This window comes from Danio rerio, chromosome 6 (assembly GCF_049306965.1).
Source record: "Danio rerio strain Tuebingen ecotype United States chromosome 6, GRCz12tu, whole genome shotgun sequence".
NCBI lineage: Eukaryota > Metazoa > Chordata > Actinopteri > Cypriniformes > Danionidae > Danio > Danio rerio.
The window spans coordinates 39,097,029-39,111,698 of record NC_133181.1 but is presented as its reverse complement, the minus strand read 5'-3'; the positions used below and the strand labels follow the sequence as shown (position 1 = coordinate 39,111,698).

Below are 14,670 nucleotides of genomic sequence, written 5' to 3'. Positions count from 1 at the left end.
TCCCAGGCTTTTAGAACAGCAGCTGCTATTTACCTTCCCTCTAATGTAAACCACCACCGCCACCCCTAGCCCGCCAGCCAAACCTCAACCACCGAGGTAATAAAACATCCTGGCACGTGCTCCACATTCACAATAGTGCTCGTGAGCCGACAGATGTCAAAATGCCAACAGCAGCGACGCGCTTAAAGAAATACGGCGCTGCCTTGTCGAATATACTTCTACACTGTAAAAACAAAGTTGAACACTCGAGAACTGAAAGTGTAAATTTAATTTAGACAAGTGGTGTGGAAGTTAAAGCCCGCAAGGATATGGTTAACAACAATTTCAACCACTTTTAAGTCGAGCGACAGAAATAATTGTGAGAAGATAAACAGATTCTACAGTGTGAAAATTTAAAAATACAAGAGTGAACTTTTCAACTGTGTTTCAGATTTATAGACCTCTTTTAAAAGCAAGTTTTATGACTTATCATTTGCCATATAACAACTAAGTGGCCAAAGTTTTGGAAGTGTTATTTTGTTTGCTGTTTATTTATTTAAAAAATAAAATAAAAAATAAATAAAACTGAAAATAAATTATATGTTAGAACGATTTATGAAGGATCCTATTACACAAAATTCATATTTGAATGACTATAAAATATTACATAGGCTATTAAAAACATAATAACATAGAAGATACCTATTTAAAAATTAAATAGCCTAATATTTGAAATACATGCAGCATTAAAAGTTGTAAAAAGTTTATAAAAAATACACTTTCCAAAACTTTTTAAAATTGTGTTATGAATTGTCACTTTAATTTGGACATGTCTCTAATGTTTTTAAATGTTAATTCCAATAATAAACAACTTGTCTCTCTCTTTGGTGAGTGTGACGCAGGCACATTTTAGTTTCCTTCTAAGTTTCACTGGATCTATATGTGTATTGAATTACAATTACAAAGTTTGCTGTTTCTGAGCGGAGACTGGCTCTTAAGTGTTAATATGTAAACTGAATGATTGAAGGCAGTCCCGGTTGTGCCCTAAACCCGGCCGCGCGCCATTGGCCACCCGCTCAAACGCTAAACAACCAATGGAGGGGCGCCGACCACGAGCCATCCTCCCCTCGGGCCGCGTGTCCCGCGCGCTGATTGGTAGAAAGTTACTGTGGGAAAGAAAGTTTGGGAAGTTTCACACGAGCCGTTCGCGTGCAGCCGGAGATATAAATAAGACCAACACGACGCTGAGGCAGGCAGTTGCTACGACCGCTGGCGAACGGTGAAATCAGAGACTGTGACATCATTGCCGCACCAGTTGAACTCGGGACACTTCGTGCGGATATCCATTCATAACTGGAACTGTATCAGCGTACTTGACAGCGTTTACTCCACTAGAAGCAGCTGTGCGGGAGGATTTCTTTTTATAAACAAGATCACGAAAGGATACTTCCCAGAGAAGATGCCTGCCGATATCATGGAAAAAAACTCCTCTTCTCCGGTCGCCGCGACTCCGGCGAGCATGAACACTACACCTGATAAACCCAAAACGGCTTCGGAACACAGAAAGGTTGGTATTGATATTAAGCTACGAACTATAGTGCTTCAAGAAGTGATTAGACAGATTGACTCATTTTGTTTTTATTTTGCATTTTAGTCTTCTAAACCCATTATGGAGAAAAGAAGAAGAGCGAGAATCAACGAAAGCTTGGGTCAGCTGAAAACGTTAATCTTGGATGCTCTGAAAAAAGATGTAAGTACCGAAAGTCCGACTGAGTCTTTCAGTTAGGCTATATCTGGCTGGAATATTAATGCATTTCTTTATATAGCCGCATATCTAAATCAGTCTCTTTCTTCACTCTCAGAGCTCCAGACACTCTAAACTTGAGAAAGCCGACATCCTGGAGATGACAGTGAAACATCTCAGAAACATGCAGCGCGCACAAATGACCGGTAAGTCGCCAGAGTTAAAACCTTTCAGAAAATGCACCTTGCATTCTCTTTATGTAACTAATGCAATAAAATAAAGACGTTTAAGGAGCTAAAATAATTTAAGTTGAACTTAATCTATTTTCTCGTTTACCCAACAGCTGCCCTAAACACAGATCCCACCGTTCTTGGGAAGTACCGAGCTGGATTCAGTGAATGCATGAACGAGGTTACCCGGTTCCTGTCCACATGTGAAGGGGTTAACACCGAGGTCAGGACTAGGCTGCTAGGTCACCTAGCCAGCTGCATGACACAGATCAACGCCATGAACTATCCAACACAGCACCAGATACCTGCCGGGCCTCCTCATCCATCCTTCAGTCAACCCATGGTTCAGATCCCCAGCGCGACTCAGCAAGCCAACGTTGTGCCTCTTAGCGGAGTCCCCTGCAAAAGCGGCTCATCCTCCAACTTGACTTCTGACGCAACTAAAGTATATGGGGGTTTCCAGCTTGTGCCGGCAACCGACGGACAGTTCGCCTTTTTGATTCCCAACGCTGCCTTTGCTCCAAACGGCCCTGTTATTCCAGTCTACGCAAACAATTCCAACACACCGGTTCCGGTGGCCGTTTCTCCGGGAGCACCGTCCGTCACGTCAGACTCCGTTTGGCGGCCTTGGTAGACTCCGAGGAGAAAAAAAAACTCTTAAAAGACTCTTAAAAAACAAATGACACTTGTTTTCTTTGTTCAGCGTTACTTTTTTTGTGCTTTTTGTATAAAGAGATTGTGTTGGTTTTATGAGATGATGCACTATATTTGTATAGATCAAAAGGCAGAGAAGTTCATATTGAAATAAGTTTTGTATTGTTGAATTCCGTTCAATGCATTTTTATATTTGCGGTATCTTTTCCACGTTGTGATGCCAAAGATATGTTGAATGCGCTTTCAAGTTTCTTCTTTTTGGAAGACAAATAAATGACATTTGAAATGAAAAGTTTTGCCTCAGTGTTTAGTTTTATTCTAGTGGTTCCACACTACAGCAACCCAATCACCCTAAAATAAGCAAATCTGGCTGTATAGCATAGAAATTTGAGCAAATTGCTTTGGTTTTCTCATCATTGTAAAGCAAAACTTAAGGGTAGACTGTAATATCACGCTTATTAAATATAATATACAAGGCTTACAGTCAGTAAGGATGTAAAATTCATTCGTCTCTGATACTTTAAGGCTTTTCCTATAACCATGTTTTCTGTGAAAAGTAACACATAGCATTCGACTTAAATTGCTACATTTGTTACATGCGCAAAAACCGATACAATTTGATACAAAATGTTGTATAGTTATCTATTTTATAGGCATATGCTAGGATGCAAACTATGTATATTGGTTAATCAATATTGTTCTATTCTTGTTTAACACGTTTTAAAAGGCTACATTTAGGCTATCTCCAAAGAGCAGTAGATTATTAAAATAAACAGTTTTCAATAAATTAAGACATCTTAAAAGCAATGCTTTTACAAAAGAATACTAATAGTTTAAAAGTAACTTTGATTGAATTCAGAGATTTCGTCACAATAAAAGCCTAAGTTCAAAGCAGGTTATGATATATGTAAATTACATGTTAATATACGGTGTTTCTGACACTGAGGAAGAACTGAATCCAGCGCCAAAAGTTCAGGAGCAGAACACCAGCGCAAACGATGTTTTATAACACGACCATGTAGCGCCATCTAGTAATTCAAATGCGAACTACACACACACACACGCATTCACTGAGCAGTGGCCAACGTTCAGTTTAAAAGAAGTTATAGACATTTATTTGGTCAAATTACTAGCATAAAGGCATATTAACATACACTTTACATAATTCATATACTTCACATTTATTTACTCAAGTTCAACTCATATAACACAACCAAATAAAATACTTTAAAACAAATCTTAAAAATTACAATAAAGCAAGTTGTTAAATCAAACACGATTATGTGAGCTTGAAGGATGCAGAAATTCCCACACAAGCTTTTATTTATACTAACAGGAACACGCTTGACATGATGAAACGTTTCCTTCTTCATGCATCTCTTGTGTTTCCCAGGTGCGTGTTGCCTATAGCTATTTCAGTGTGGCCATTCTTTGAAGGGGGCATCGCAGGTGTTTGCAATTACCTGCTATGAGGCACAAAGTGTAGATAAGTGCAATCATTCTGAATTTCCATCACACCTTTTGTGGTGCCGAGAGTTTACAGATTGAAACCATATGTTATAGGAAACGCTCATCTCAAAGTTGGTCAGCCTGCTTTGTCCATCCAACAGATCAGCAATGTTGTGGCGCGGGCCATGCATGCAATCATTTCGTGTTTATCCAAAAAATGAAAACCAAGGAAACCGTCAGACTCAGACGTGCTTCCCTCCTCGCTACAACCCGCCCCTGGAGGACAGCTTTACGAGGATCTCGGGTTACCGGCGCGCTGACCACTGTGCCGGGGCGCCCGTGCACATGTCACAACATGACCGGAGGGTTAGCCAGCATGCATGTCAATTAACTTTTCCCACACTCCGTGCAAACGCAAGAGGCTTGCAAGGAGAAATCAGGGGGAAAATAAAGGGCAAAAAAATAAAAAAAAGGACTAAAACGAAAGCCCCCTCTCTGCTTCCTCCTTGGCTCTTAAGTGTTACCATATGGCATGATCTCTCTCGCTCTCTCCTTCCTTCTCTCTCTATCTCTCTCGCTCCCTTCTTTCTCCCTCTTAACTCGTCATCATTACCGCCTCGTCTTTGATTGTAGCCCTGACAAGCCAGGGATTTATGATTTAAGCACAGGGATTGCTGTACCAAGCTCTGGACTCACTACGCAGCTCATTCGCACTCCTTTTCCCTCTCTCGCCCTCTCCTGCAGTTGCAGGGGAAAGGCTGTTTTCTGGCAGGAAATGAATAGCTCCCAGATGAGCTGAGGAACCTGAGAGGTCGTGAGAAAGAGGCGAACCCCCTTCCCACAGCCGGCGCACTGCCAGCCGCCGGGGGAATGTGGGAGAGCGTCTCTCTGACACACGCATCAACTCTCCCGCTGCTTGCCCAAACACCCCACCGCCTGCCCGCCTGCCTGCCAGCGAGCGCTGACGCACAGAGCCCATCTGAGGGGGGCCGAGCCGGGATGACTAGGGCAGTATGTGGGTTGTTTTAGACCGCAATGAGGACTAGGGGACAGGAAGGCGAATGAATTGATGGAAGTTCCCTACATGTTAAGGGTTTGAAAAGTCTACCTGTGCCGGTGATATCATTTAAAGTAGATGAAAACGAAGTGTTCAAATAAAAAAAAATAAAAATAATAATATATATAAAACTCTTAAGAGCTGTCTGAAACTATCTTCTAAATTAAAATTCTTCTCAGCTTACTGTTTATGTTCAATTATTTCATTTTAAAGACAATGAAAAGAAGCCAAAAGCAAAATTTCATTTCCTAAATACAGGAGCAATTTTAGTAGTTAATTTCAGACCGAACAAATACAGAAAACTCACTGTGCTCATGCTAATATTCTTGTAGTTTTACTCTTGAAGACGTTACCTTGCTAACAAACATGTGATGCTCGTGATGCCAAAAAAGTGTCTTTCTCATTACCATGGGTTGTTTCACTTTTATGTGAACATAGAGCCTAACTTGGAGTGCTACCCAGAGACTCTAAACCACTTTTAAAAACTCTCAGGAGGGAACAGCAGTGGTCAAGGGCTTTCATTCTGACTGGAGCAAATGAGGATTAATGTGAGTGACCAATGAGTAATCAAAGTGGCATATTTGGCACTGCAAATGTAGGGAATGGCAAAAGCTCTGCAGCATATATAGTAAAAAAGAAGCTAGAAGGAAAACCGAAATGCATAAACAATATAGGTGCCAATTCTTTAATATAATTTGATGGAATATGTTTGTCAAAGGCCTGAAAATGGGATCTTTTGAAAATGGCATGGTAATATCTGTAACATAAAATAATTGTAGCATAAAGAATATAAGAAATATACACCACCGTTTTATTGTTAGACTGGATTAGAAAAACTATCTCTCATGTTTTATCTGATTAAAAACACGTTAAAAGAATATCATTGGAAAATAATAGTTTCAAATCATTTCAAAATAGTTTTAATAATAATCACTTTTGTTACATTATGAATATATTTACTGTCACTTTTAATTATCATTCATTCATTTTCTTTTTGGCTTAGTCCCTTTATTAATCTAGGGTCCCCACAGCAGAATTAACCGCCAACTTATCCAGCATATGTTTTATGCAGCGGATGCCCTTCCAGCTGCAACCCATCTCTGGTAAGCATCCATTCACACTCATACACTACAGACAATTTAGCCTACCCAATTCACCTGTACCGCATGTCTTTGGCCTGTGGGGGAAACCGGAGCACCCGTAGGAAACCCACGTGAACGCAGGGAGAGCATGCAAACTCCACACAGAAACGCCAACTGAACCAGCTGAGGCTTGAACCAGCGACCTTCTTGCTGTAAGACGACAACACTACTTACTGTGCCACTCCATTGCCTACTTTTAATTACTTTTGACATTAAATAATACATTTTCATTTGAATGTGTTATCTTTTTTACAATGTAACCAGATAGGATATGAGTCAGTATGTTAACACTAAAACCTCTAAACCAAATACTTGTCTATACTGAAGACGAAACACAAATATTAAAGGCAGAGCGTGTAATTTTCACTGCTAGAGGTCGCTTATTCACAACAAACAAAGTTGTAGTTTGATAACACTGTGACGGCGTGAGGAAAAATGGGAGTTGTCATCTTCATTACATCCTATAGGACTCCTGCAGAAACCATGTTCATGAATGAGCTAAAGTATTTAAAACTTATCATGCTAGTATGAAGCAGAATAAGGGGCTGTTCACTCAATGTGTTAAAAAGCATGTGGAAAGCGTGAGTGCGTTGCTTCCTTCACCATTTTCAATGTGCTTTACGCTTATGCTCCTATGTTGTTTGTCATATGTGTTCATCAATTGTTTTATGGATTGATAACAAACTGACAAAACATTGATGCAGCTCTGATACAAGTTTTATTTATAGGTTGTTCTGCTTGGGAGGTGACACGGTGGCTCAGTGGTTGCCTCACAGCAAGAACGTCGCTGGTTTAAGTCTCGGCTGCACCAGTTGGCAATTAGTGCCGTTTGCATGTTCACCCTATGTTCGCATGGATTTCCTCCGGGCTTCCCCAACAGTCCAAAGACATGCACTGTAGGTGAATTGAATAAACTGAATTGGCCGAAGTGTAAGTGACCACTAAATGATCCTACCTACTTTAAAAATGTTCAGAGCATGTCACGTGTTTTCCATAGTCTGGATAACAAAAAGGTTAGACAGACAAAGCGAAGAGGATATCTGTCTCTGTGCAGTTCAGAGGGACGAGTAGCAATTTATGACAAAATTAATCCTGCTCAATTTAAATTCGACCCTTTGGTAAAGTGGAGCGAGGTATGTGAAGTTGATTATTTAAGCCATATGTGCTCAATTGTATGTATATGCTAATCGTGAGCTCTGCCTTAATTGACTTCATCATTAAGTTTTCATATATTTCTCTTTACATTGTATCTTTATTTGTCATATTTTTCTGTATACGAGCTGTATTCATTTATTGTTTCTTTGTGTAGTTTCACGATGCTAAGCAATAAAAGTTTAATGCAGCTGTACGAAGTGTATGAGTGTATGCATGTTTCCCAGTACTGGGTTTTGCAGATGGCTGTGGAAAACATACAGTATGCTGGATAAGTTGTGACCTTTGGTGATCCCTGATAAATAAAGTGACTAAGCCGAAGGAAAATATATGTGCTGTTTGGGTGTTCTGTGTCTATTGAGGTAATTAGTCTACTGAGGTTGAAAGTGAAATGAAACCACTGAAGCTACTGAACACTTAATTGAGAGACTAGCATGATGCGCTATGAATGCAGTGGAGCTTTTATTGTGCCATAGTCCACTGTTTCCGGTTCTTCTGGTCATGATCGTGTCAAAAGCACTGGAGTTTTATCATAATAAATTATGTTTAATAAACGTGTATGTGTATATACAGTTGAAACCAGAAGTTTAAATATACAAAAGGCACATAACCGTTTAAAAAAGTCAGATGTTAATGTGACTAAACTTTTTTTTTTTGTGTAAGTTAGGATAATCAAATTTCTTTCTGTTAAGCTTAATAGCAGAGTAATGAGAGATCTTATTTTGAGAAATTGTTATAATTTTTCTTAAATTAGTCAAAGTCAAGTTCACATACAATAAGATTATTTTGCCTCTGAAAAAAGCTCAGATGATGATGTGAAGGTTTTCAAAGTTTTTGATTGGCTAATTGACAACATTTGAGCTAATTGGAAGCCCAACTGTAGAATAGTATTTAAGGAAAACCTCAAACGCGCTGCTTCTTGTGTGACAACATGGGAAAATCAACAAGCCAGAATCAAAAAAAAAAAAAAAAAAAAAAAAAAAAAGCCAGATTACAATTTGCTATATTACACTGGGAAAAATATTCTTTTTTGGAGACATGTCCTGTGGTCTGATGGAACTAAGATTAAACTGTTTGGCAATAATGATCAGAGTTACATTTGGAGGACAAAGGAGAAAGCTTACAAGCCTAGGAACACCATCCCAACTGTGAAGTATGTGGGGCAGCAGCATCACGTTGTGGGGCTGTTTTGCTGCAGGAGGGACTGGTCCACTTCACAGCATAGATGGCAACATCTCAAGACATCAGCCAAGAAATTAAAAATTGGCCACAAATGGGTCTTCCAAACAAACCATGACCCTAAGCATACTGCCAAGTTAGTTAAAATGTGCTTTAAGGACAACAGAGTGAATGTTTTGGAGTGGCCATCACAAAGCCCTGATTTCATTCCTATAGAAAATTTGTGGGCAGAGTTGAAAAAGCTTGTGTGAGCAAGACAGCCTACAAATCTGACTCAGTTACACCAATTCTGTCAGGAGGAATAGGCCAAAATTCCGTCAAACTATTGTGAGAAGCTTGTGGAAGGATACCCAAAACATTTGACCAAAGTTGTACAGCAAGTTTAAAAGCAAAGCTAAAAAAATACCAAGGAAATATATGTAAACTTTTGACTATCTAGAAATTAATAATAAAAAATAATAAATAAATAAACTAAATAAATAAATTAAAATCTCTCATTATTCTACAAATGTAAATCATTTAGGTTATCCTAACAGACCTAAGATAGTAAACATTTAGTATGAATTATCATCAGGCATTTAAAAAAGTTATGTAACTTTTTTAGAGTATGTAAACTTCTGGTTGTGTGTGTGTGTGTGTGTGTGTGTGTGTGTGTGTGTTCTGTTATAATGCTGCTTTGTGCTGTCTAATAAATCACTCAAAATATTAAGGTGTCTTTGGTGTTTTCAATAAAACTGTAAATTGAGGGTGTGTGACATCATTATTATGGCAACACAGGACAAGATCCATGTCACCCACTAATAAAAATACTTTTTTTCTCTGGGTTTGAACATTCTTTGAAATATTTGGAATGGTGTAAGTACACAAGTGAGCAAAATATGTAACATGGTTTTATTGTTTTTTGTATATTTTAATAAGAAAAAAACTTACATATTGTAAATGCCAAAACAGACTTGTAAAACAGAATCTTTAAACCCAATTTGTTTCTAATTATGTGACGTTACACTGATTATTTTACTCTACATCTTCGGATTAATACACTATAAACACTTTGAGTTATTTTCTGGTTGAGTGGTCAGTTACTTCTTGCATGCGAAGTTCATTTCCTGTACTTCATATAAGTACAATGAAATTAACAGATTTCCTTTCTGGATGTCTCCTGCCTCTGGTGCTTTGTGCGCAATCATGGACACTTTACTAGCACAATTCTCTTTAATCCAAAGCCATCATACATGTAAGTGTTTTTGGTCAAGCAGAGACGGATATAACCTTCAAGAGATAAAAAAGATTCAAGCAGGTGCGAGGACACCTGTTTCCTGCGATAGGCCAGAGTGATGTATGTCATAGGACTCTTGGGAAGCTTCTCAAATTCACACAGACACGCAAAAAGTCATGGAAGCAATGCTTTAAAATAAAGTAAGCTTTTAAAAAAAAAAACTGGTACACTGTAAAAAAAATCTTAGTGCCTGATTTTTTTTTTTGTTGAATCAAATGTACTTTTCTAACTTATTTCAATCAAACTGACTAACAATATTGAGCTAAACTTTGCACAACTTATGAAATGTAGTTGAAACCTGATTACAGGGCTGGCCCTGTACATTTGAGGGCCCTAAGTAGAACAATAGGCCCTACCTCGCTCCAAATAGTGGAGTATTGCCATTGCAAACCAGCACACAATGATTTTATTGCTTGTTAAATACAATAAATAAAAAAGAAAAATAAAGTCTGATTTCTTTTAATTAATGACTGTCTGAATGATTTTTTTCACCGTTCCTGTCGACTAGCAGCCAAAAAAATGATTAACCAATCTTTAATGGGACCAGTATTCCTACTTTGCATCTTACTGGGGTGTTTAAAAGATATTCTACTAATTTGGCAAACAGATTGAAGATTTTATAAAAGATTCTAGGTAGAGTTTTATTATTTTTTTTCAATTCCAAAAAATAAAAATAAATACATTTTTAAAAATAAATAAATAAATAAATTCTAAATGCAAAAATCCTGCAATAAAACGACACTGAACAAGAATTAGCCAAAATTGAAAATGCAATACTTAGTAATAAAATGTACATTCTGAACTACGGTTGGGTGGTATTGACCAATTTGGCATTGTATGATGTTTAATATGAAACATCGTGATAGACGATGACATCGTCGTTGTAGGTGGTGAATTAATTATTTATTAATTATTAATTCATTCATAATTTATTAATTATTTGTAGCCTACAGTTTCAACTACCTGATCAGCATGGCCTTTGTTTTACCCAAAACAGTTACACACAAATTATCACCTGTCAATCACTTTTTCCACGGGACTCTGGCATGAACAGGCAGAGTGATCTGTGTCGTTATAATGGCGTTGACAAAGTGGTAGGTAAAAAAGGTGCACAACCAAAAGCAACCAACCAACAGTATCTTAGGTTTTCATTAGTACAAGCGTGAAAGCGAAAGACTGAAGCAGTTTACTGATTGTGTGACACGTTACCTGATTTTTTGTGTTTGTGTTTGTGTGTTTGGTTACGTGATTACATGCGTTTTCAGTGGTATAGTTTGGAAGGAGTGCTTTTAGTGAGTGAAATGTTAGGTAAAAAACACTAGTGTGGACGTGGATCGTCTTCATTCTAAAATGCCATTTTAAAACTAAGATGTATCAGTGTAAATGAGACCTGAGTGTGTGTTTTTAGTAAGTGGGTTGCTACTGCGACGGGAGCGGGGTGGAGGATCGCAATGCTGGCTCAGCATCGGGATTTCTATCGGCCATCGATCTATCAACCCAACCCTATTCTAAAATCATTAAAAACTCCAAAAAGTTCAACAAAACAATTAACTTTATACAATGCAAGATCCAAAAATATTAAAAATAATAAATTCTATATTATACATATGAATACAAAAACAAAAGAAAAATAGAAGTACAAATAGTGTTAATGTTAATACCCAAACACAAACTTTATTATTCCGTTCAGTCTCCTGCCATGTTCCTTACATTGAGGTTTTTCTTTTTTTTATATTAGAATTAGTCTAATATAATTAGACTTTTGAGATGCAGGGTCTACAGCTTATATTAAACTATGATTAATTCAATTAGGACATAACTTTTATAAACATTCATTCCTTCATTTTCTTTTCGGTTTACTCCCTTTATTTATCCGGGGTCGCTACAGCGGAATGAAGCGTATCCAGCATATGTTTTACACAGCGGATGTTCTTCCAACTGCAACCTATGACTAAAAACATCCATACAACTCATTCAAACTCATACACTACGGCCAATTTTAGCTTACCCAATTTACCTATAGCGCATGTCTTTGGACTTGTAGGGGAAACCGGAGCACCTGGAGGAAACCCATGTGAACATCGGGAGAACATGCAAACCCCACACAGAAATGTCAACTGACAAGTCGAGGCACAAATCAGCGATCTTCTTGCTGTGAGGTGATCGTGCTACCCCCTGCGCCACCGTGACGGCCTTTTTATAAACATGTCTGAGGAAAAATAATACCAGTGTGCAAGATATGTCAGTGAAAGACACTTCAGTATTGCATTTCAGTAAAATGCGTTTTAGACTAAGTTTAAAACCTGAGTTGGTAAATATACTAAATATATAATATTTCATGTAAGTTTATTAATCTGTAATTGCCAATTTTTCAATAAATGTGCAACTAGATTATGTCTTTAACATCATAATTAGCACTTAAAAGTGATGCTAAAAATGCTTTAGTGCTCATCGTCATTTTTCCCCTCCTGAAGAAAAACAGTAGATTTATTTCATTTTTCGTGGTCCAATTTACAAAATGTAATGTATGTAATGTGTATTTATATAAAACAAATTAGTTATAAAATGGAGCAGCCAATGAAGCAAAGGCCATGGCTGTGTCTGTGCAAAGATTTGCGCTTTTGTGGTGACCCGTCTTTCTTGCAGGTTACCTTGGAAGAACAAACTTGAACCGTGAGAACACAGAAAGCAAATAAGATACTGCAAGCTTTCTGTTGATGACATGAACTTTCCCACAAAAACAACTTCAACTAATATTAAATTAGGATTTTGTTTTCTTTTCAGTGAAAATGTTTAAATATTGAAGTACTAAAGCACAGTCAATGAAGATAATTTGTAAAATGCTAATAGAAACGATTTCAGCAAGGAAACGGCTCAGACCACTAGTGGGTTGTGGGGGTCCTAAGCAGCCGCTTGGTTCACTTATGGGGAGGGCCGGCTCTGCCTGATTAACTTATTAAAATAAGTTATTAAAAAAGACACATAAAACCATTTGTAGGCATTACTTTTTGTCATATTGTTTTGCAGTGTATTTTGCAACTTACAGTTGGAATCAGAATTATTAAACCCCCTTTGAATTTTTTTTCTTTTTTAAATATTTCCCAAATGATGTTTAATAGAGCAAGGAAAAATTCACAGTGTGTCTGATAATATAATTTTTTAGGTTTTTTATATTTTTAATTTTTAAGGTCAAAATGATTAGCCCCTTTAAGCTATGATTTTTTCGATAGGCTACAGAACAAACCATCATTATACAATCACTTGCCTAAATACCCTAACCTGCCTAGTTAACCAAAATAACCCAGTTAACCCTTTAAATGTCACTTTAATCTGTATAGAAGTGTCTTGAAAAATATCTAGTAAAACATTATTTACTGTCATCATGGCAAAGATAACATAAATCAGCTATTAGAAATGAGTTATTAAAACTATTATGTATAGAAATGAGTTGAAAAATCTTCTCCGTTAAACAGAATTTGGGGGAAAAAATAAACAAGGGGTTTAATAATTCTGACTTCAACTGTACTTGAAATTGGAGTTTAAAAAAGTCGTATGGCAATCTTTTTATTCCTACTTCAAATAAGTTGTACAATACCAGTTTATGACATTTTTTTAAGCTTACTTCACTCTTCAACTTGTATCAGAACACACACTCAGCTTTAATCCAAATGTCTGCATGCTTTAGTCTGCATTCTTCGCTTTCTGAAATCTCGTCCATTGGTGATGTTTTGTTCTTATTGTCATTCTTCTGGACTTTGCGGTACCAGATAGAGAGGCTTGAATCATGCTAAAGGTTCCACGAGCTTTCTGAAACACAGGGATGCAAATGGCATTATCCCACCGCCTCTCACAACGTCCACACAAAATGGTTTAAGCCTCAGCAATGCTTCCGTGGGCCACTGGCTAATCCCCTTTCTTGTATAAAACCAGTGGTGGGACCGATACATCGCTGGGCAGTGCGATAGTACACTAGTGTGACAAGCCATTAAAGTGGTGCGCTTCCTGTGTGTTTATTTACATTCTTGTTTTTCAGATCCAACACAGAGCTTTTATCTCACTCTCTAGGAAGGTCCTCTGATCTGACACCCACAGGCTGCTGTTCTGCAAATGCTTTTTTTTTTTTTTTTTGCATCAGACATAATGAGACGGGTAGTGTGGCATGCTTTGATGGAGGTGGGCATTGCGTCAAGTGTGCAATATGTTTTGATTGTACGTTTTTAAGAGGGTTACTTATGTTTGTATTCTTTATTTCTTTCTTAAAGTTAGTTGTATGAGAATCTATCAATGCCCCCTGGTGGCTATATAGATATATTGCAACTGTATAAAACTATATGGTTCTGATTAATGTAGGAAACCTTGAAGCAAACTTGTTTAAACATATATCTTTTTTTTACACTTTAGCAATTTTACAGTACATGCTTTGTGCTAAATGTTAATTCTCACAGCAAACGAACACACCTGGGCTTCATTGAAATGCGGTCTTGTTTCAGTGGTGCACGAGTCACGCTGAAAACTCAAGCTGTTTGACGGCCTCCAGATCACCTTCAGCGTCTGGAGTGGGACTGAATTTAATTTTGGTCAAGGTGAAGAAAAGTGGTCTCACTGTAATACAGATAGAAAAAAAAGTTAGTTGGCTTCATTTAAAAAAAAAATAAACAAATGTTTATAAAGGGCTTGAATATTCCAGAGACAAGCACTTTATTATTGAATTACACTTTTATACACATTTTAAGCACTTGACACTGAAAATAGAAGTCCACTTCTTTTATAGTCTTAATTTTCAGTAAATTTCCAAAATAAATACCAAA

The 14,670-nt window shown here is 37.5% G+C and overlaps 1 protein-coding gene and 1 long non-coding RNA gene across 5 annotated transcripts in view; one reads left to right on the top strand and one right to left on the bottom strand.

Annotated features, from left to right (window-relative positions):
- LOC137490239 (uncharacterized) overlaps positions 1-14,670 on the bottom strand; it is a 138,843-nt gene that overhangs the window by 57,459 nt on the left and 66,714 nt on the right. For 3 of the 4 annotated variants that reach the window (XR_012408064.1, XR_012408065.1, XR_012408066.1), the window contains one exon: positions 14,321-14,464. This is a non-coding gene — a long non-coding RNA (uncharacterized lncRNA). Of the gene's footprint in view, positions 1-13,412; positions 13,670-14,320; positions 14,465-14,670 lie in introns of those variants that run through there. The other variant, XR_011016020.2, reaches the window with a different exon arrangement.
- Positions 1,214-2,899, top strand: her6 (hairy-related 6). The gene is made up of 4 exons (NM_131079.2): positions 1,214-1,546; positions 1,634-1,729; positions 1,842-1,929; positions 2,067-2,899. The coding sequence occupies exons 1-4, from the start codon at positions 1,439-1,441 to the stop codon at positions 2,585-2,587; spliced, it is 813 nt and encodes a 270-aa protein (NP_571154.2). The 5' UTR covers positions 1,214-1,438; the 3' UTR covers positions 2,588-2,899.